At 37.0% G+C, this 24389-nt stretch overlaps 1 protein-coding gene and 1 long non-coding RNA gene across 3 annotated transcripts in view; both read left to right on the top strand.

The window, feature by feature from the left end:
- The window catches only part of LOC309629643, a 545666-nt gene that overhangs the window by 457854 nt on the left and 63423 nt on the right, over positions 1–24389 (top strand). The gene's annotated exons all lie outside the window — the stretch shown is intronic.
- Positions 1–24389, top strand: part of LOC309629627 (adapter SH3BGRL-like) — a 47298-nt gene that overhangs the window by 8701 nt on the left and 14208 nt on the right. For both annotated transcript variants that reach the window (XM_082393834.1, XM_082393833.1), the window contains exons 3-5: positions 13394–13474; positions 21435–21509; positions 22040–22132. In XM_082393834.1, coding sequence (XP_082249960.1) covers positions 13394–13474; positions 21435–21509; positions 22040–22132 — 249 coding nt within the window. The remainder of the gene's footprint in view (positions 1–13393; positions 13475–21434; positions 21510–22039; positions 22133–24389) is intronic.

Below are 24389 nucleotides of genomic sequence, written 5' to 3'. Positions count from 1 at the left end.
TTGTTGCTGCACGTGGGCTTTCTCTAGTTGTGGTGAGTGGGGGCTACTCTTTGTTGCGGTGCATGGGCTTCTCATTGTGGTGGCTTCTCTTGTTGCAGAGCACGGGCTCTAGGCGTGCAGGCTTCAGTAGTTGTGGCTTGCGGGCTCTAGAGGGCAGGCTCAGTAGTTGTGGCGCACGGGCTTAGTTGTTCCATGGCATGTGGGATCTTCCTGGACCAGGGCTCAAACAGGTGTCCCCTGCATTGGCAGGTGGATTCTTAACCACTGTGCCACCAGGGAAGTCCCAGAGCTGACTACTTCTGAAGGCTGTAGCCTGGTGTAGGAATCTTCACTCACCTTCTCTTCTTGCTGCACAAAACTGTTGGTCCTTTAGCTTAGCTTCTCTTTACTGTTACGTTTGTCACCTAAAGCAGGTGTCATCAAACTATAGCCAGAGAGCCAAGGCCTGCAGCTGCCTGTTTTGGTAAAGTTTTATTGGACACATCTGCACTAATTCACTTACCTAGTGCCTATAGCTAATTTTGCATGATGGCAGAGTTGAGCAGTTGCAACAGAGACCATATGACCCACAAAGCCAGAAATATTTATGATCTGCCCATTTACAGAAAAGCTTTCGGGCCTTTTATTTGAATCATGAATTGTTTTGTTGTTGGGGGTTTGCATTAGTTTCCTAGGGCTGATGTAACAAAACATCACAAACCTGGTGGTTCTTATGGACTGTGTGTTTGTGTCCCCCCCAAATTCATATGTTGAAGTCCTAATGCCCAATGTGATGGTGTTTGGAGATGGGACCTTTGGGAGGTGATTAGGGTTAGATGAGGTGCTGAGGGTGGGGTCCCCATGATGGGATTAGTGCCCTTACAGGAAGAGGAAGAGAGAGAGAACGGTTTCTCTTTACCATGTGAACAAACAGCCAGAGGAAACTGTCTGTAAGCCAGGAAGAGAGCAGAACCCAACTATGCTGCACCCAGGATGCATTTCTGTTATTTAAGCCACCCAGCCTATGGTATTTTTTTTATGGCAGCCCGAGATATTACAGTGTCTTAAAATAACAGAAATTTATTCTCTCACAGTTCTGGAGGCCAAAGTTTGAAATCAAGGTGTCAATAGTGTTGGTTTCTTCTGGAGGCTCTGAGGGAAAATCTGTTCGCTGCCTTTCTCCTGGCTTCTGGTGGCTGACAACAATCTCTGGCATCCCTTGGCTTGTTGACATATTATGCCCATCTCTGCCTCCATCTTTACATGGTCTTCTTGCAGGTCTCTTTGTGTCTTCACATGGCCTTCTTTTTTAAAAATTAATTAATTAATTAATTAATTAACTAATTAATTTATTTATTTTTCACTGTGTTGGGTCTTCATTGCTGTGCGTGAGCTTTCTCAAGTTGCAGCGAGTGGGGGCTATTCTTCGTTGCGGTGCACAGGCTTCTCATTGCGGTGGCTTCTCTTGTTGTAGAGCACAGCCTCTAGGTGTGTGGGTTTCAGTAGTTGTGGCACACGGGCTCAGTAGTTGTGGCTCACAGGCTCTAGAGCGCAGGCTCAGTAGCTGTGGCACAGGGGCTTAGTTGATCTGCAGCATGTGGGATCTTCCCGGACCAGGGCTCGAACCCGTGTCCCCTGCACTGGCAGGTGGATTCTTAACCACTGCACCATCAGGGAAGTCCCCACATGGCCTTCTTATAAGGACAAAAATTCACTGGAATAGGGTCCATCCTAGTCCAACACGGCCTCATCATAACTAACTACATCTGTAAATATCTTTATCTCCAAATGAGGTCACTTTCTGAGGTCCTGGGTGGACATTGCTTTATAGGTGAGAGTACAGGCTGTGTGAATTTACATGGCTGTGTTAGGATTCCTCAGAGGCTTAGCTCAAAGTCTTGTGGATGTGGGAGTGTCTTCAAACAGTCTTAACGTGGCAAGCAGTTATTTAGTGGAACATATGGTCCAGTCCAGCTCTCCTGGGATTGAAGCTGGGGCTTCCCAGAGTGTAGAGAGCACTTGCTCTGTGAGGAAGAGTCCCTCCCCTGCACCCCACACTCCTCTCCCCACCCCCTCCAGACCTCCTGGCCTCCGGACATCCCTCAACCCTGAGCTGAATTTTTTTTTTGAATTTGACCTTATGTTTGTTTATTTATTTATTTATTTATTTATTTATTTATTTATTTATTTATTTATATTTTTGGCTGCGTTGGGTCCCTGTTGCTGTGCGCGGGCTTTCTCTAGTTGTGGTGAGTGGGGGCTACTCTTGGTTGCGGTGCGCGGGCTTCTCATTGCGGTGGATTCTCTTGTTGCGGAGCATGGGTTCTAGGTGCGGGGGCTTCAGTAGTTGTGGCATGCAGGCTCAGTAGTTGTGGCTCGTGGACTCTAGAGCGCAGGCTCAGTAGTTGTGGCGCACGGGCTTAGTTGCTCTGCGGCATGTGGGATCTTCCCTGACCAGGGCTCGAACCTGTGTCCCCTGCATTGGCAGGCAGATTCTTAACCACTGCACCACCAGGGAAGTCCCTGAGCTGAATTTTTAAGAACTGCAACTCTTCTTGGATAAAGCAAGGGAGAATAAGTTTTTTCGGGGGAGGTAGTGGTGATGAGCAATTTTTATTTTTCATAAACTTTTTTAACAATTGAAAAATTAATAGATGTGCACACGGAAAAATTAAAATGGTTCCAAAGTTGCCTGCAGTGAAGATTCTTCTCCCTTCCATTTCAGCCCCCTCTAGTTCCTTCCTCTCGGGTGGGCCAGCTTCATGGATCTGCCATCTGGGAAGTCACACCAGACCCCGCTCAAGAGAGCTCTCAGCTTGGTTTAACGCTCTACTGTTGCTGTCTTGAAAGTCATAATGATTTTTGAACAAGGGAAGCCTTGTTTTTATTTTGCACTGGGGCCTGCAAATTATGTAGCCGGTCCTGCTCTGACCAACCAATGCTGGCAATTTCTTGTTTGGCCTTCCAGGAATTTTCTATGTGCATTAACAATTGCATATCACTTAAAAATGGGGGTGTACTCTATACACTTTGTTCTTTTCACTTAATAACCATATCTCAGAGATCATTGCATAGCTGCACATACTGTTTTTTTAAAAACAGTTTCATTTTATATTGGAGTATAGTTGATTAACAATGTTGTGTTAGTTTCAGGTGTATAGCAAAGTGATTCAGTTATACATATACATGTATCTATTCTTTTTCAAATTCTTTTCCCATTTAGGTTACTACAGAATATTGAGCAGAGTTCCTTGTGCTATACAGTAGGTCCCTGTTGGTTATCTGTTTTTTTTTTTTTTTAAATTAATTAATTAATTATTTTTTTGGCTGCGTTGGGTCTTCGTTGCTGCACAGGCTTTCTCTAGTGGCGGCGAGCGGGGGCTACTCTTCGTTGCGGTGCGTGGGCTTCTCATTGCGGTGGCTTCTCTTGTTGCGGAGCACAGGCTCTAGGCATGTGGGTTTCAGTAGTTGTGGCACGTGGGTTTCAGTAGTTGTGGTTTGTGGGCTCTAGAGCGCAGGCTCAGTAGTTGTGGCACACGGGCTTAGTTGCTCCACAGCATGTGGGATCTTCCCAGACCAGGGCTCGAACCCGTGTCCCCTGCATTGGCAGGAGGATTCTTAACCACTGAACCACCAGGGAAGTCCCTGGTTATCCATTTTAAACATAGCAGCGTGTACATGTCAACCCCAAACTCCCAATCTATCCCTCTCCCCTACCCTTCCCCCCTGGTAACCATAAGTTCATTCTCTAGGGCTGTGAGTTTGTTTCTATTTTTTAAATAAGTTCATTTGTATCATTTTTTACGATTCCGCATATAAGTGATAGCATATGATATTTGTCTTTCTCTGTCTGACTTACTTCACTTAGTATGATAATCTCCAGGTCTATCCATGTTGCTGCAAATGGCACTATTTCTTTTTTTTTTTTTTTTAATCCCTCCCTCCCTGTCCCCTTTGGTAACCATAAGTTTGTTTTCTATGTCTGTGAGTTTATTTCTGTTTATAAATAAGTTCATTTGTATCATTTTTAATTTTTAAATTTTATTACTTATTGATTGATCGATTCATTATTTGTCATTTTTCAAATGGCATTATTTCATTCTTTTTAATGGCTGAGGAATATTCCATTGTATATATGTGCCACATCTTCTTTATCTATTCTTCTGTCAGTGGACATTTAGGTTGCTTTCATGTCTTAGCTACTGTAAACCGTGCTGCAATGAACATTGGGGTGCATGTATCTTTTCAAGCCACGTGTTTCTCCAGATATATGCCCAGGGGTGGGATTGCTGGATCATATACTATTTATTTTAATGGCTGCAAAACATTCCATTGGATGTGACATAATTTATTGGCACAGTCCTCTAATGGGGAACATTCAGGTTGTTTCCAGTCTTTCTCAGCTACAAACGATGCTGCAGGAAACCTCTTTATGCGTACAGTGCTTTGTATTCAGTCTGAGTATATGTATAGGATAAATTCCTAGAAGGTGTGCTGAGTTACAGCATAAACGCTTCTCACCCTTCAATAGATATTAAACCTGGACTATAGTTGCACGAATTTACATTTTCAAACGTAATTTGAGTGTGGCTGTTTCCCTGTGACTTTGACAACACTCTATATGCACACTTTTGGGTCTTCGCCCATCTGTTAAGTGAAAAATGTGTTCTTATTGCTTTGACGTGGTTTCTGTCTTAATGGGTGGGGCTGAACATCTTTTTCTCTGTTTATAAGCTCTCTGTGATTTTTTCTATGACTTACTAGTTTTCTATTTGGTTCCAGGTAATGTTTACTGGTTTGTAAGAGTCTTTACTTTTGAAGGAAAGTAGCCCTGTCACTACCGTTGCAAATATTTTCCCATGTTTCTTATTTGTCTTTTGACTTTTTAAAGAGATTTTTTTGGAATGCAGGACTTAAAATTTTTTTGTGCAGACAGATCTATTAATCTTTTTCTAAAAAATGGTTCCTGTCTTGTTTAGAAAATTGTTCTGCACTCTAAAATTATCAAAGGAATCATCTCATGTTTTCTTCTAGTACTTTTCCAGTGAAAGTAGGATTTAAAACCTCTTACTTTTGCTTATTTTAGCTGTCCTTTTCAATCAAGTCTAGTTATGGTAGAAACAATATTGAAGCATTTTCTTTCAACCTATGTTAACTTCCAGGGTAAAAGTTCTGCAGTTATTTTCTGCTATAAAAATAAAACCTCAAAGGCATTTTTTATTCTGTTTTGCTGTGATCTAGCAATGCTTTTCATTTTAATTGTGGAAGAAGAAGAAAAGAATTCCCAAGTAAGAAAAAAGGCTTCTATTTTTAAGATGTATTTTCCTATTACAAGTATGGCTCTAATGAGATAAGCATACAAATTATTTTATGTTTAACTGTTTTTAATTCTTTTCAGTTCTGCCTTCAGAGAGGTATTAGAAGTTTTTCTTACTAGCAACTTTGCTAAATTTGCTTTTCTGCAGTCTGTGGATATTCTTAACAAAAGTTCATTAATGAGGCAAAGGACTTTGTTTTCAGAAAGTAGGTAAAAATGACTATTTGTATTGTAGGTTCTGATTTTGAAAGGAGACTCAAAGGTTATGAAGGATATGTCAGGTTTAAAATGGCATAAATCTACTCAATATTCTGTAATAACCTATATGGGAAAAGAATCTGAAAAAGAATGGATATATGTGTATGTATAACTGAATCACTTTGCTGCACACCTGAAACTATCACAACATTGTAAATCAACTATACTCCAATATAAAATAAAAATTAAATAAAAAAAGAAAGTGATAAACCTGCTTAAAAAACATAAAATGGCATAAATCTGGATGGCCAATGTATCTTTCCACACGATTGAAATGTGGACTGTCAGAATAATGCTACCATTTAAGTTGAATCACTGGACTCTGGATTCTTGAATGGTCACCTATATGTCATACCTGATGATAGCAGCAGGGAGAGGGGACCTCAAGGGCAAGCAGTGGCTTTCTGTGCACCAGGGCAGTGAGAGGGCTGGGTGTCACAGGTAGTTCTGAGTACCATCGTGTCCCTGCCAGCCTGAACCCCTGCTGCTCTGGGCAGAATAGATGAAGATGTTATCGTGAGGGCATGGCAGACAACTGTTGGCTACAGAAAGGGGACACCACCGGGAAGCCAGCACAGTGGAGGCCGGGTCACCCGCCTGGCAGAAAAACACTAACAGGAAGTAGCCAACTTGTCTGTTGATGCCAAGTCGGATTCTGTGCATTTTTGCCTAGGTGAGGGCTGAGGTGCCTGCCTGGGCCTGGATGCAGCAGCCAAAGGGGACCTTGACCATTCAGCAGAGAGGCAAGTATCTGTGGGGACTCAGGACTGCAAGGGAGGACAGGATGCCTGCCCAATTAGGGCAGGGGGAGGGCGTTCTCAACACACTGATGTTACTGAACAGGCTATTTTATTTTATTTTTTAATTAAAATTTCTTTTTCAGTATGATCACAATTTTATTATATCTTATATATAACTTTGACAGTACATATACAACACGTTAATAAAAGTTACTTTTTGTTTTGCCATTATGGGCAATTTTTCCTTGCCTCTTTAAAAAAAAATTTATTGAAGTATAATTTATTTACAATGTTGTGTTAATTTCTGCTATACAGCAAAGTGACTCAGTTATACATATATATTCTTTTCATATTCTTTTCCATTATAGTTTATCACAGGATATTGAATCTAGTTCCCTGTGCTCTTCAGTAGGACCTTGTTGTTTATCCATCCTCTATATAATCGTTTGCATCTGCTAATCCCAAACTCCCAGTCCTTCCCTCCCCTACCCCCTCCCCCTTGGCAACCACAAGTCTTGAACAAGCTATTTTACGTTATTAAAATTTTATTATGAAATGTGCCATAGATGATAAAAAATATGTAGTTTAAAGAGGGATAATAAAAATGAACAACCATGTGCACACCATCGGTTTGAGTAGCGTGATATCTCCAGAAATTTAAAAGCACACTGCGTGCTTCTCCCTGATCGTGTCCAGCTCCCTTTGCACGAGAGGGAGCCAGGGTAGTGAATTTTGTGTTTACCGTTCCTTTCCTTTTCTCCCATCTCCCATGTATACACACCCAAGGAATACATTGTTTTGTTTTGGCTATTTTTGAGCTTTTTATAAATGGAGTCATACTATCTGTATTTTTTGAGTTGCTTCTTTCACCAACATATTTCAAAGATACAACCATGTTGATTGGTGTTGTTCGTAGTTTATTCATTTTCATTGCTTCACAGTGGACACTGGTGTGTGTCTTAGTTCGTCCGAGCTGCTATAACAAAATGCCACAGACTTAGTGGCTTATGAGCAAGAGAAATTTATTTCTCATAGTTCCGGAGGCTGGGAAGTCCAAGATCAAGGTGTCAGCGTGGTTGAGTTCTGATAAGGGCCCCCTGTTTCACAGCTGGTGCCTTCTTGCTTTGTCCTCACGTGATGGAAGGGGTGAGGGAGCTCTGGCGGGGGGGTCTCCTCATAAAGGACACTAATTCCATTCACGAAGACTCCACCTTCATGACCTAGGTCATCACTCTCAGTATGTTTAGCTCTAACAGACAATACAAAGAGTTTTTTAAAGCTGAGCTGAGGGATGGTCACACTTCAAAACTAGTGACGGCAGTGATTCCAGGAGAGGGAAGACAGCTTCGTGGATGTTTGAAGCACTGGTGAGATCACCCCCACATTTCCATTCACTCTAAGAAGGTTTTTGTTGTTGTTTTGATCTGACCTTCCCTCTAGGTCCTGGGAGTCAGGACTGGGGTCAAGTGGAGTAGAACCTTTGCGAGTTGCACATTTTTACCACTTTTTTTTGGGTAAAATATATTTTTCAATTTTATGAAAAAAGATGGTGACAGTGGCTGACAATTTAAAAATATTTTCCTCCTTAACAAAATAATCCATCAATTCTATTTCAACCCCTCTCCCATTTAAAAAATGTTCTAAACCATCTGCTCTGGCTCCCTGTGGCAGCTCAGGGGAGGCCCCACAGGAGACATCCTTTAACTGTGGCCGTTAGTAAAGAGATTGCAAAGCTCTTCATGTTTGTGTGTCCTCTTCTGTATATATTTAGAACATTTTTCTATTGAGTTTTTGCCTTTTCCTTATGATGGAAAAAGGACAAGCATAATATATATTATATATATGTGTATGTGTGTGTATATATATATATACACACACATATATATACATACACATAATTAAGAAGAGCATAAAATTTGTGAAGTCCCTCCAAAAGAATCTAACAAGAGATGTCTGGAGAAAATTTAATTGTTATGGAAGACTTAAATAAATGATGCTATAGAACATATCCTTGGGTTGACCATCTCTATAAAAAGGTAGTATCTTAAAGATCCCAATTCTTCCCAAATTGATCTATAGATCCAACACTTTTTCAATCAAAATCCCAGAAAGAATTTTTGTAGAACTAAGCAAGATAATTTACTTAAAATGAAAAAGGAAAGGTCTAAGAATAACAAGAAGAAGCAGAAAATAAGCAAGTCTCATTATAAAGCTGTGATCACGAAGACAGTGTGATATTGGAGGATAAACAGACAGGTAGACCTCATGTCCGAAAATAGACCCCCACACGATACACAACTGGTTATGACAGTGCTGGCATGGCAGATAGATGGGGAAAGAATGGACTTTTTTAATAACTGTGGATGAAACAATTGGATGAAATAACTGGTGATTTAAAAAAATTAAAATAATTATTAAAAAATTTACCCTTATTTCTTTTTTAAAAATTGAGATGTAACTGACATATAACATTATATTAGTTTTAGGTGTGCAACACAATGATTTGATATATGTATATACTGCAAAATGATTACCACAATAAATTTCGTTAACATCTATCACTTCATGTAGTTACCATTTTTTCCTTGTGATGAGAACTTATACGATCTAGTCTCTTAGCAACTTTCAATTTTTTTTCATTTTTTTTGTCTTATTGATTCTTACTGATCTATATCTATATACATCTCTATCTATATATAATTTTTTTCCTATTTGCTAAATCTCTGCTCATCTTTATTTTTTCCTTCCATACTCTTTGGTTTCTTTTTTCCCCTAGCTTTAATGCTTGACTCATTACTTTTAAAGCTTTTTTCTTTTCTAATGTAGATATTTAAGGCTATAAATTGCCCTCTGAGTACTTCTTTAGCTCATTCCATGTATTTTGATATGCAATATTTTCATTGTTGTTTCTAAAACATTTGTAGTCCATAATATGATTTCTTTTTTGACCCATGCATTGAGATTTGGATATATTTAGAGTTACTTCTATTATTTTGTTATGTACTTTTAATTTTTCCAACTTTTGCAGTTTCTTTCTTTTTTCATCTTTTCTTGACTTTATTTTGACTAAAGTCTTTTTCCCTAATTATATTTACCCCTTTACTTAATATAAGCTATCTGTTCTCTTAGTGGTTACTTTAGTTATTTTAACAACCATACTTAATTTAAATTAGGTAAGATTGTATCTTTACTTTAACCCTAATCACCCTTTTCCTATTTATATGTGTTCAGTTATTTTAGTATTTTAATTTGTTGGCCATTATACCACCACACAACATTTCTACTTGTTGTTTTTATAGTCAAGATTTGTTTAGATTTAGATTTACCCACATATTTATTAATATCTTTGCTCATTATTTCTTCTTGCATCTTAGATAATCCACCTGGAATCATTTTCCTTCTGCCTAAATGAGTCCTATAAAAGTTTCTTTAAGTGAGGGTCTGTTGGTGGTAAATCCTCTAAATTTTTGTTTGTTCAAAAAAGACATTTTTCCAGACAAGTGTCTTTATTTCACTCATGTATGAAAAATAGTTTCACTAAGTCTAGAATTCTGAGTCAGGGGTTATTTTTTTTGTAAGCATGTTGAAATTATTTTACTTTCTTCTGACTTCTGCATTGCTATTGAGAAGCCAGTTGTCAATCTAATGCCATACTTTGCGGGGGAAACTTTTTCCTTCCCCCCCCTTCTACCCCTCCCTCCATGGGCTGCATTATAATCTTTCTCTAGGATGTGTCTAGATTTAGAGGGTTTTTTTTTTTTGCCATGTGGCAGTGAAAGCGCCAAGTCCTAACCACTGGACCGCCAAGGAATTCCCTAGAGTTCTTCTTATTTATCCAGTTTAGGATTATTTTTGGGCTTCCTGAGTCTAAGGATTGGTATCTTCAGCAAGCCTAGAAGATTATTAGCCATATATATTTGAGTATGGCTTTCCCCCCATTATCTCTGTTAGCTTCTCCTATAAGATGTGTGTTAGACCTTCTCATTCTGTCTTCCTATAATAATATTTCTTCCATATTTTTCATCCTTTTTCCCCCCTCTCCAGATAATGTCTTTGGTTGAATCTCCCAGTTAGCTAAATTGTTTTCTTCTGATGTGGTCTAATTAGCTATTTAATCCACATTTTCATTGTTAGGAGGACTTTTTGGTTCTTTCCAAATTAGCTTAATTGTTCTTTCTAGTTTATTTCTTGTGTTTTCAAGCTTTTCTTTCATTTCTTTGTGTATATTAAATATAGATATTTGATATTTTCTGCCTGATAATTGTCTGATTCTGCTTTCCATTATTTCTGCTGGCTTTCACTCATGGTATATTTTTATTTCCTTATTTATTTTGTGATTTTTGACTCTGAATTGCTCATTTAAAAAAATGCTATTTGCAGATACTCTTTGAGCCTGGAATTTGTTTCTGCTAGTTTCCTGGGAGCTCTATAAAAGTTAGAACCCTTTTAACCTGATTTCCTTTGAAGATTTTCTGGACCACACATGTCATGGGAATTTGGATCAAAAACTCTCATGAATTTTGGCTTGTAGTTATAAATTCTCAGAGAATGTTTTCTCTTTCACTGAGCACCAAAGTTGAAGCAGGGAAGTTTTCTTCCATTCTATTTTTCATGACAAGGTTATTTCTCATTTATATTTACGTTGAGGGTAGAGCCCTCAGTGGGGTTCTGGTGTGTGTCTGTGTATATATGTGCATGTATGTGTGTATCTATGTATATGTGTGTATATATGTATATGTATGTGTGTATCTATGTATATGTGTGTATGCATGTGCATATGCATGTGTATGTATGCATGTGTATATATGTGTCTGTATGTGTATCTATACATCTATGTATATACGTGTATGTATGTGTTTATATGAGCACATGTATGTGTATGTATGTGTCTGTATGTGCAAATGTATATCTCTGTGTGTGTATGTATGTGTGTGTATGTTTATGTGTGTGTGTTTTATAGAACTCCCCACCTTAAGGAGGCCCAGGCTTTATCCACGTCCCTCTTTTCTCTCTGTGGCATCAGAGTGGAAGATAAAGATTTCCTGGTTTTGTAAGAAACTCTCAGCGTGGATGGTGGCCTTGTTGTGTGCTTATTTTTAGGATTCTTGAACTCACTTGGCTATATTAGTTTTTTTTTTTTTTTCCGGTACCAGCTTAGCAATGCATTTATACTTTTTTTCTTAATCTGGTTTAAAAAATTTTTTTTTCAAGATGGTGTTTTAGGGCATCTAATCTGCCATACTAATGTAACTGGAAGTTGAAAAACCATTTCATACTCATTATTTCCTATATCTATTTGTTAACATCAAGTAAAAATATGGAAAAAATATGGAAAAAAATATGGAAAAACTGTTCTTCAGTCCTCTGAAATTCTGAAGAAGCTATATGGACTTAAGTTGAAGCAAAACACAATCTATTCAATTATAAGAAAACTTACCTTGACTTGAAAGCTTCTAGAGTTGACAACTAGAGATCGTCAGATATTTATCTATGGAATTTTAAGAAACTGGCATAAATTTACTTTATTACCTTTTACCTACTTAGTACTACTACTACTACTAATGAATTCTATCATGTAATCTTTAACAACCACCTAGTAAGTGTGTGCTCTGGGAATTAGTGAGAATTTCTGATACCAAAGAATCACTTACCATGCTATATTTCCCTCAGCTAAGATTTGAGGCAGCTTACAAAAATACATTCAGCACAAAAGAAGAAAATTAATCACTGAGAGAATCAGGGCTACAGATAGATAGGAAATTAAATCTTAGGCTAAGATGAACACACGAGAAGTAGATAACATTTTCTTCCCAATATAGGTGGCCTGTCTTTGGTTTTAAGCTCTTAACACACATAAGAGGAGGGTAGGCAATAACATGACCACGTTGGTTTGAGTGTCCTGTTCAGTTCAGGTCAGACTGACCCTGTACCTTCTGAGCCTTTTGGCAACACTGTTGAAATTGCATCACAGCCCCAGTGACAAAGATTGGCAGTAAGAAAGTGGCCAGGGAGTACCTTTTATGTTTAATGATAAAAAGTGAAACTCTTCTGAGCTATTGACAAATACGCTACTGGAGAGTTGGTTTAGGGCTGGACCCACCTGGTGAAGCACTGACCTTTATGTGGTCTGGCATGGGGGTGGAGTTTCACTGAGCTTCCGGTTTCTATCTGCTACCAGGTTTCAGATCGCTGTGCAGTTTTTCCCATTTTGGCAAAACAAGCGCCTTTCTAAACCCTCCGTAATCTTGTGGCTCCTGATATCAGAAGGGCCTGAGACAGGTCTGGGCCCTTAGAAGCTACTATAATAACAACAGAGAAATCCTGTGTTGGTTTAATTGTTTTAGTCCTGTGTTGTTTGGACCCTGATTAAGGTCCAAATCCATAGGGTCAAATTATAAGGAAACCAGCTAAAGATGTGAAACTTTTAGAGAAGTCTTCCACTATGTATGTTGTTTTTTTTTTTTAACGTCTTTACTGGAGTATAATTGCTTTACAATGGTGTGTTAATTTCTGCTTTATAACAAAGTGAATCAGCTATACATATACATATATCCCCATATCTCCTCCCTCTTGTGTCTCCCTCCCACCTCCCTATCCCACCCCTCTAGGTGGTCACAAAACACCGAGCTGATCTCCCTGTGCTATGCAGCTGTTTCCCACTAGCTATCTATTTTACATTTGGTAGTGTATATATGTCCATGCCACTCTCACTTCGTCCCAGCTTACCCTTCCCCCTCCCTGTGTCCTCAAGTCCATTTTCAACGTCTGCATCTTTATTCCTGTCCTGCCCCGAGGTTCTTCCTCAGTATGTATGCGTGTTGTCAGCAATTCCTGAGCAGGAACAATTTGTGTGTGTTTGTGTGTGTGTGTGTGTTCTCACTGTACTGTAATAGGCACAATGAAGGTGTGTAAAAACAAATGTAAACTTCATGGTTCAGTTTCCTAAATTTGGGCTTGATCATTTTGGCAAAGCCAAAGGGGATAACATTTTGTGTTAGCTCCTCACTTAATGACTAATAAATAAAAAATATTAACTTAGGTCAATATACTGGCTCACAAGTGTGCACTTGGTTTAATCATTCTTTTTCTTTGCTTCAAGGATTTTGACTCTTTCTTCTCTGCAAAAGAAGAGAATATTATTTATTCCTTCCTTGGCTTGCCTCCCCCTCCAGGCTCAAAGGTAAGCTTGAACACCCCCTTGGGGTCCAATATAGGTCATAAGAAGTGAGGATAAAATCAGCACCGACACTGTTTAATAAGTGATGATTTTTAAATTAACATGATTTTAATACACTTCTTATTCTGATGAAGTCTTATGCATAGAGATAATGCATGGTTTCTACTAAAGCATGTTTCGAAACTATGCTTTTATTATTTTTGCTCTGTTTACACCTTGTTATAGTAAGCTTTATAATACCTTAGAAATATCATTGCATTCAATAATCTTAAGTGCGTTAGTTAAATATGTAAAAATATAAATTCTCAGATTGTGTCTATGAAATTATTTTGTTATGAATTTCTCATGACAGCTTATGTTAGTTAATTTTATAATGATATGTACTCCTATATTAATTATTTCTATTTAAAATGAATTGAATTTTGCTTTTTTTGTCTGATGAGGAGGGAAAAAGTAAGATCTAGACTCAAGAACAAGATAAATTTCATCAGGTTTCTTTTCCCCTCTGGTGTTTCATCTTTGATTACGCATAATTATATCAATTAAATAAAGAATTATGCTAATAAAGCAAATACCATGAATTTGAATGTCTGGTGGAGATCACCTGGTTTTATTCCTTACCTTCACTGCATTCCTCACCTCTACCAAGCATCTCATACCTGACTCTCCATAGATACAAGACAAGCACACATTTGTCTAATTCATTTATTTCTTAACTAATCTGTTTGTGCCCAGCTTCATTTCAAAAGAGATTTGTGATGACTGAGTCCCAGTTAATTCTCACCATAGGAGACACAACTAAAAATCCTACCTTATAGAGATGGGTGTGTCTCAGAAGCATGTGGATGTGCTGTCTTCCATGTGTCCGCATTCTTCAGGTAATGACACCTGAGGTCTCTTAGTGCTTAGGTTAACACATGCAGGTGTAACACGAATTCCTTCTCCAAATGGTAACATGTAGATTTTACAGTTGGTTAATGTTCTATAAGGGGATAATGGTTCTATACGGGGAAATAAAAGTATTTCCCTTTTAATGAAATACCTTTCTGGCTTTGGTCAACTTAAATGCAACATATCTCATACACGTTATTAAACTGTGGGTTTACTGTTGTGGTTTTATGTCTCTCACAAGATTTGCTTATTCTCAGGCTTAAGCCCTGAGAACAGCAACTCACCCAGTGCCATTCTCACTTTTTAAAAAAAAAAACTTTAAAAAACATTTTTAAAAAACTTTACTGTTCAGTAGTGTTAAGTATATTTACATTGTTGTGCAAAAGATCTCCAGAACTTTTTCATTTTGTAAAAATGAAACTCTATACTCGTACAACTCCTCTTTTCTCCCCCCAGTCCCTGGTAACCACTCTTTTGCTTTCTGTTTCTATGAATTTTTCTATTTTAGATTCCTCATATAAGTGAAATCAAACAGTATTGTATTTTTGTGACTGGCTTACTTCACTTAGCATAATGTACTCAGGGTTCCTCTATGTTGTAGCAGGTGTCAGGGTTTCCTTTCCTCCTTTTTTAACGCAGTATTCCATTGTATGTGTGCTCATTCGTTCATCCCCTGATGATATTTGAATTGTTTCCACCTCTTGGCTATTGTGAATAATGCAGCTGTGAACCTGAGTGTGCAAATCGTTCTCATCTTTTAAGTCAACTTCCTCTTGAATCTTCTTACTTTGCTTCATTCTCCTCTTGTTTTTCCTTTACTTCTGTTTTAAAGAAAATTTATTTTTAAAAATTCACCCAGAGTTTATAGTCATTATTTGTTAGAGAGTTTATAGGATATTACTTGCCTACACTGGAATTGTAGTTGTCAGTGATATTAGATTTTAACATAGGTTGAGACATATGTTATTTATAACAATAAAACAATAATTCAAAGAAAAATGGAAATGAAGGGCCTAAACAAACAAAAGAAAGCTGGAGTGACATTAATAATATTAGATATAGAGGAATTCAAGACCAAAAGCATTAACTAGGTAAAAGAGGTATTATGAGAAATGGTAAAAATCTATAAAGAAAATGTAGTAGTCATGGATCTTTATGGATCATACTACATGGCAGTCAAATACATAAATCAGAAACTCCTAGACATACAATGAAAACTTGTTAAAAACATACCTTTCAATAAATATATCGTAGTTATTACATATAAGGCACAATTTGAAGCATACAAACAAATGTAATCAGCCAACTTAATTTTTAAAAGTTTAAAAATTAAAAATTTTTCTTCTAGCTTTATTGAGATATAACTGACATACAATACTGCAGTTTAAGGTATACAGCATAATGATTTGACTTACATATATCATGAAATGAAGTTTAGTGACCATCCATCATCCTGTACAGATACAAAATGAAAGAATTAGAAAAAAAATTTTTTTCCTTGTGTGAGAACTCTTAGGATTTGCTCTCTTGATGGCTTTTGTATATAACACACAACAGTGGTAATTATATTTATCATGTTGTACAGTACATCCCTGGTACTTATTTATCTTGTAACTGGAAATTTGTACCTTTTGTCTACCTCATCCAATTCCCCTCTCCCCACCCGCTGCCTCTGGTAACCACAGACTTTTTTCTATGAGTTTGTTTGTTTTTGAAGTATAATTGACCAACAACACTATGTTAGTTCCCTGTATACAACATAATGATTTAATATTTCTGTACATTTCAAAATGGCCACCATAAGTCTAGTTACCATCTGTCACCATACAAAGATATTACAGAATTATTGATTGTATTCCCCATATTGTACATTGCATAACAGTGACATTTATTTTGTAACTGAAAGTTTGTATCTCTTAATCTCCCTCACCTATTTCTTTCCTCCCTCCATCTCCTTCCACTCTGGCAACCACTCTGTATTTATGACTCTGTTTCTGTTTGGTTATGTTTGTTCATTTACTTTGTTGTTTAGATTCCACATTTAAGTGAAATCATACAGTATTTGTCTTTTTCTTTCTGACTTATTTCACTTAGCGTAATACCCTCTAGGTCCATCCATGTTGTTGCAAATTCCATTCTTTTATAAGGCTGTGTAATATTCCATATATATATATATGCCACATCTTCTTTATCCACTCGTCTATTGATGGGCACTGAGGTGGCTACCATACCTTGGCTATTGTAAATAATGTTGCAATGAACACTGGGGCATATATTTTTTCAGATTAGTGTTTTCATTTTCTTCAGATAAATACCCAGGAGTGCAGTTGATGGATTGTGTGGCAGTTCTACCTTTAATTTTTTGAGGAATCTCCATACTGTCTCCTCTAGTAGCTGCACCAATTTACAGTTGTATCAACATTGCATGAGGATTCTCTTTTCTCCACATCCTCACCAACGCTTGTTATTTGTTGTCTTTTTGATAATAGCCATTCTGACAGGTGAGAGGTGATATCTCATTGTGGTTTTGATTTTCATTTCTGTGATGATTAGTGATGTTGAACATCTTTTTATGTGCCTGTTGCCCATCTGTATGTCTTCTTTGGAAAAATGTCTATTCAGGTCCTCTGCCCATTTAACATTTTTTTATGTTGAGTTATATGAGTTTTATTTTTTTTAACTTTTTTTAAAAAAAATTTTATTTTATTTTATTTATTTTATTTTTGGCTGTGTTGGGTCTTCATTGCTGCACGTGAGCTTTTCCCTGGTTGTGGCAAGCGGGGGCTACTCTTCATTGTGGTGTGTGGGCTTCTCATTGTGGTGGCTTCTCTTGTTGTGGAGCACAGGATCTAGGTGTGCGGGCTTCAGTAGTTGTGGCATATGGGCTCAGTAGCTGTGGCACACGGGCTTTGTTGCTCTGTGGCATGTGGGATCTTCCCAGACCAGGGATCGAACCCGTGTCCCCTGCATTGGCAGGCAGATTCTTAACCACTACACCACCAGGGAAGCCCATGAGTTTTTTTTAATTTTTATTTTTTGGCCGTGCCATGTGGCTTGTGGGGTCTTATCAATAGTTCCCCAACCAGGGATCGAACCCATGCCCCCTGCAGTGGAAGAGTGGAGTCCTAACCACTGAATTCCCTATATGAGTTCTTTGTATATTTTGGATATTAATCCCTTATCAGATGTAGTATTTGCAATATCTTCTTTAATTCAGTAGGCAGCCTTTTTGTTTTGTTGATAGTTTCCTTTGCTGTGCAAAGTCTTTTAGTTTGATGTAATCCAGTTTATTTATTTTTACTTCTGTTTCCCTTGTCTGAGGAGACAGATCCAAAAAAATATTGCTAAGACTGATGTCAAAGAGCATACTACTTAAGTTTTCTTCTAGAAGTTTTATGGTTTCAGGTCTTACATTTAAGTCTTTAATCTATTTTGAGTTTATTTTTGTATATGGTATGAGAAAGTAGTCCAGTTTGATTCTTTTCCATGTAGCTGTCCAGTTTTCCCAGCACCATTTATTGAAGATGCTGTTTTTTCCTTATTGTGTATTCTTGCCTCCTTTGTCATAGATTAAGTGACCCTAAATGTGTGGGTTTATTTTCAGGGTCCCTATTCTGTTCTATCGATCTGTATGTCTGTTTTTGTGCCAGTACCACACAGTTTTGATTTTGTAGCTTTGTAGTATAGTTTGAAACTAGGGAGCATAATACTTCCAGTTTTGTCTTTCCTTCTTAAGATTATTTTGGCTACTTGGGGTCTTTTGTTACAGCAAACAATTTAGTAGATATGTATAGATATATGTATACACACACAAGAATAAGAATATATTAGATAGATATTAATAGAATGTATTCTTCTATTACACTTATTAAACAATTTCCAAATCTACTATGTTCTTGGTCACAAAGGAAACTTTCATAAATTTCAAAAAGGGTTGATTTTACAAGATACATTTTTATCCCAAGTATAGAATTACAATCTGGAAGAGAAATATCATAAAAACTTAAGGAATAAATATATGCCATTTCAAATAACTCCATATCCAAGGGAAAACAAAACTGATATTACAAGTCATCAAATAATAAGCAAAAGATATTATTTCATACACAAACCCCAATATACAGCCAAATCTCTATACAGAGGAAAATTGTTAACTTTAAATATTCTTATAATTAAAGCAGAAAGGTAAAAACTTAGTAAAATAAATATTCAACTTATAAAATTAGGAAAATAGAAAAAAAAGAGTAGGCAGTGAATCAATAAAAAGAAAAACCAAGATTAATTTAATACAAAAGAGAAAGTGTGTGTCTGTGTGCCTCTGTGTGTGCATATATGAATACAATTTATATATAATTTGAATATATATAATTTGAATACATTTATATGTAATTTGACTATATATAATTTGAACAGACAAATGAAATAGATGAAATCCCTAACCAGTTGATATATTACTTAGAAAACTTTCAGTTATATACCTAGATCAATTTCTGTTATGAATTCAGATGGGAAGTCTAAATAATACATTAGCAAACTGTATCCAGCAATGAACTAAAGGTAATACACCAAATTAGAGCAGAATTTTTTCTATCAGAGTAGTTCATTACATGAACTTACTGATGGAGAAAAACTGTAAGATTGTGTCCATAAATACCAAGAAGATATTTGATATAATTCATCAGACATTCCTAGTTAAAATAAACACGGATTAAAATATAAGTAGAAGGAAACTGAGTAAATATGATAAAAACCAATTATCAAAAGAAAACTATATCCTAATGAACCATGAAATACTGAAGCATTTCTATTAAAATCAGAAGAAAGATAGGCATGCCTGTCATCACCATATTATTAAACATTGTTTTAGAAGCTGTAGTTATTACAAAAAAGTAAGAAAATGAAATATCTCATATATATGTAGCATATATGAAATATAAAAATTATCTTTATTTGTGTATGATGTAATTGTATGCCTAGAAATCTCAACAAACTCCAATAAAATCCATTAGAATTAGTATTATAGTTTATTAAGTTTCTGGATTAAAAAAATGCAAAAATTAGTAGCTTTTATTTATATCAACTATAAAGGATAGGAAGTTAAAACGTAAAAAACATATCTCACTCACAATGGTGATAAAAATCTCTAAAATGTTTAGGAATAAATTTATCTGAAAGACACCAACAAATACTAAAGTAATGGATAGACCTATGATGCCCTGAGTAGGATGACTTAACAATAAGAAGTGATAATTCTAAACTAATAAATACATTTAGTGCTATTTCAATGAAAAGCCTATTTAATATTTTTGACACTAGGAAAAATGATCTTAAAATGAATTGGAATAATACATGCCTGAGAAGAGCCAAGAAAATTTTGAAAAAGGAGACTTTGTGTAGCAAAGTCTTGCCTTTCTGAATATTGAAATTTATGTTAAAAACTACAGTGATAAAAGCTGTATATTGGCATGGGAACTGATAAATACATCCATGGATATGTTTATATATTTATATATAGACTTGTGTGTTAACAGATCCAAATTATACATAGAACTTTATAAACGACAAAAATAACATCTCAGTTCAAGGGAAAAATAATGGTATGGGCATAATTTGTCATCTATCTGGAAGAAAACAGAGCCCTACTTTATATCATATACAAAATTAGATTCCAGGTGGATTAAGTCTCTAGATGTTAATAATTAATACAAAATAATAGAAATACATTTCAGAAAATAAAACTTAGATAAATTTGTGTACATAAAGGGTGACAGAACAAAACAAAAAAACCCAACAAAATTTGTAAAAAGTTATAGACTGGAAAAAAACCCTTGTAACCTGACAAAGGGCTAATATTTCTGTTGTATAAAGAACCTCTAAAAATTGATAATAAAACACAAACAACTCGTAAAAATGGGCAAAACATATGAAGGCATTTATCTGAATAGCAAATGTAAGTGGCTAAAACTTGTGAAAAATATACCTTTCCTTTCCAGTAATGAGGAAAATGTAAATTAAAACAAAAATGAAATTCCATTTTCTCCCAACGGGTTGGCAAAGATTAAAAAGAGCAATCATCTTCATTGCTCATGGAGATAAAGGAAAAGGGGCCAGGCACATATTACGATGGGAATGTAAATTGCTACAATTTCTTTTTTTAGAAAGAAATCTAATCCTCCCCACCATTTTATTCATTTTAATATAGCGTTGTTTGTACAGGTACAAACGTGTGAACTTTCTGAAAAACCATCAACTGGGAAATATTTGAATAAGTTGTTATATATTTAATATTAAGCAGATGTTAATAACAATGAGTTACAACCATATGAATTAATCTGGACAAATGTCCACGATGTACTAAGCTAAAAAATCAAATTGTGCATAGTATGTTCCCATATCTGTTTAAAAAAAAAACATAAAAATGAAACAAAAATAGCCTCTATGTATGTATTAAGGTAGAGTGATACCTTTATATGTACCTATAAAATTTTTAATATTGAGGTACATATAAAATTTTTAATATTGAGTATCATAGAAGCTTGGGACTGGAAATTGTGTATATGGCTTAATTTTTTCCCGTGAGCTTGAAGTGCCTTTGTAATAAAAATCACCGACTCCTACCCCCACCCCATTTTTACTAAGATATAATTGAAATGTAACATTGTATGAGTTTAAGGGGTACAACCTAATGATGTAATATATGTAGGTGGTGTGAAATGATCACCACAATAAGTTAACATCCATCACCTCATATAGTTACAATTTTTTTCCTTCTGATGAGAAAAATAACCTAATATTTTAAGAGACTGGGAACCGCTGGTTAAGTCAAGAGAACATAAAGTAGAAGGTGTATCCTAGCCCTGCCCCTAACTTGCAATGTGACATTTTTTGCCTTTATTTCCTTGCCTCTAAGGTGTGAGTGGTGGTGACTGTCCTATGGAATTAGGTTACAGTGTCGTAGTGAAGATAAAACGAGGGATGAAGACAAACATAATTTGGATAGTTAAATGGTATTGAAATGCAAGCTATTTATACTCAAGAAAATTCTCAGACATTCTCAATTTCTATGATGCAGGTGACAAAACCTCCCGAGGAAGCATCTTCCCTTCCCAATGGTGATGTGACAGGAGAAGCACAGAGCACCACAGAGGTAAGAGCTGGTATCTTGAGCCATCTCCTGGAGACCCATTTACTCAGAATGTCTACTAGGTTCTAATCTTTTCATATCTGTTTGTCTATCTGTCTACCTCACCTATCTATCTATCTATCTATCTATCTATCTATCTATCTATCTATCATCTATCTTTCTATCTTTTTTAATCTCTAAAATTATAAAGCCTCTTTCCACACAAGCAATAGAAAATAAATACTCCCTAAATATGGAATCCTTTGGACTTCTCTTCACAAGCCTTAAATGGGTGAATTAACTCCTATTAGGGTCTTTATTACTCTACCATGCACATGAGTCAGGTCTATGGACTTACACCGACAGATCCAATCAACAATGTCGAGTGTTGGTGATCCCATACTCCAGGGGTTAAGTGACTAATACACAGACGTCCACGTTTGCTTTGTTTATGTATTGTGTATCTAAATAAGGAAACCACAGCACGTGTGGTCCGGTGTTGCCTTAGAAGCTTAACCAAGGTTAGTGATACCATGGGTTTCCTTTACGACCAGGGAACAGAGAAGGCTGAAGAAAGTGGACAGCAAGAGGCACAGAAAGAGGGCAGTGAAGATGCGGGTGAGCACACCGGATCCCCAGAGAAGAATGTGAGTGTTTGCTTTTTTCATTGTAGTTTCACTGGATTCAGTTCTGTTCAACAAGCATTTATTTAGCTCTGCCAGGTGCCAGGAATCTTTCTGGGCACACGAGAATGGGCGTGAAAGTAAGGAACTGAGGGTTTAGCCAGGAGGCAGCAGGTAATTTTCACTTAATGTGTTAACTGCTGTGTTCAAGGTGGGTAGAGGGCTGAAAGGAAGCCAGAGGAAGGACCCTGAACCCAGGCCTGGAGTGACAGGCTACGCAAGGCTTTAATGATTTGTCATTGTGTTGTTACGGTTAGGTTGGGTTCATGTTCTTTCTAAAGCAAGGGACCTTATGCCTTGGTCATGTGTAGTGATGGACTCCTATCACACTTGTCGACTTAAAAAAAGTGTGCAATGTGAGTGTTGTGAGTTAAGTTTTATTTGGGGCAGAATGAGGACTATAGCCCGGGAGATAGCATCTCAGACAGCTCGTAGGAACTGCTCCGAAGAGGTAGGGGGAAACGTCAGTACACATGTGATTTTGGTAAAGGGGAGTCCATGCAATCAAGAGCATATTTTTGGCAGAAGGTTGCTGCTAGTCACGAGGAGCAGATGTCAGCATGAAGGATTTTAGTGCTTTTCTAGATATGACGAGAGATGCAAGAATTGGGCTCATAAAATCTTCTCCTGAAAGCATCTAACTATCTGAAGACCTGTTCTGCGAGTCTTTCCCAGAGCACAGAGTGCCTCATTCCTGATCTCCACACCGAACTCCTTTCAAGGGGTGTTGAAGATCAGCAGCTGCAGCAGCTCCTGATTTAATCCTTGCAGAGGCAGATGGCAAGTGCCAGTTTGTAGCTGGCGTACTCCAAGAGGATTTGTGGGAAGCCAATGGGAGCTGAGGATCATAGGGTCCCTGGGGGAGGGAAACTGACACCAATGCAAAGCCAATCAGGGGACTCTCAGGGCCCCGCTGATGCAAGACCTGTGAGCTAATTCTAAAGCATTCCAATGCAGGGCCCGCAGGGTAAAGGGCCGAGGGGAGAATGTGGTTCTGGAAGCACCAAGCTAAGATAATGGTGGATCAGATGGGCTACTTATTCAAGGAATTCTGAAAATGTGGTTGGGAAGCCAGGCAAAGGGGAAACCCTGGAGCCACCAGGGAGCCCGAATGGGCTGAGCCTCCTCTTGGGAGAATTTCAGTGGGCTTCTGCCTTGGGCCAATTGTAGCAAAGACTACTTACCAAACCCTGATGGTTTGCATTTGTACCTATTTATTGATTCCAGGAGAGATGTGGACAGCTTTTAAGATCACTGGATTCTTGTTCCCAGCAGATGGAATTTGACTAGGAAAGGGGCCAAGACTGACAACCACGTTGTGGAAAATGGGGGTGGCATCAGTTTGTCTTTATCATAAGGAATTTAAATTTGGGAGGAACCAAGGCAGTAAATTCCCTTATGTTTGAATACTGCTATTTCAAAATGTTGATGATTTAAGACCCTTTGACGTTTCTGTTTTGAAGAAAGATGAAATCTTCAGTCTTGACCTAGAAGTTAGGTGGGGTTTCATGGCAGCCTGTATAATTCAGAAATAATCAATTTAAGGTGAAATAGAGTGGCAATTTAATTATCCTGTCATTTATAAAAATCTTTAAAAACGTTTTATAATTTGAACTTTCCATGAATTGCCTAATGCACTGGTACAGCATTATTGATTTACATGTTGAAATTCAGTTTGCTCCTTTTAAGACAGAGACAAAGGTAAAAACATTACACCCCAATCCCTTTCTCCCATGAGACCAAGAAGAAGACAGCATTTTAAAAATCAGACCCTGACTTCTACAGCAAGGGCAGGGCTGGCTTCAGCTTCTCAGCCGCTGGGCTGGTTAGTTCAATGAAGTGATAAGCCATCCAGCTTGGGAATTCTCTTTGCTAATATTTTTAAAAATTGTGAGCCCTTTACAAAGTAAATTATAGTCTTGTGAATCCTAATAGGAATTAAAAACATCGCTGTGTTATTTTTGCTTGGGCTGCGATGGAGAAATGACTACATAGAAGACTTTTATTTTAGGTGAATATAGTGTGAACATTAATGATCAACTCTTTAGTAATATTTCTTCTACATAAAGAGAGATTTTGACTTTTTCCCATTTGACAAGTGATACATGCTCTTTGACTTGCTGTAATTCAGTTAAATAAGGAAAAAACTATGATTGGTCAGTGAACATTAAAAATGACATAACATGATTAGCTTTGGGATTGAATATATAGGAAACTCGAT

The sequence above is a fragment of the Balaenoptera borealis genome, assembly GCF_965194805.1.
Source record: "Balaenoptera borealis genome assembly, chromosome: 5".
Classification (NCBI taxonomy): domain Eukaryota; kingdom Metazoa; phylum Chordata; class Mammalia; order Artiodactyla; family Balaenopteridae; genus Balaenoptera; species Balaenoptera borealis.
Note: the sequence above shows the minus strand (reverse complement) of the source record. Positions and strands in the feature narration are given on the sequence as shown.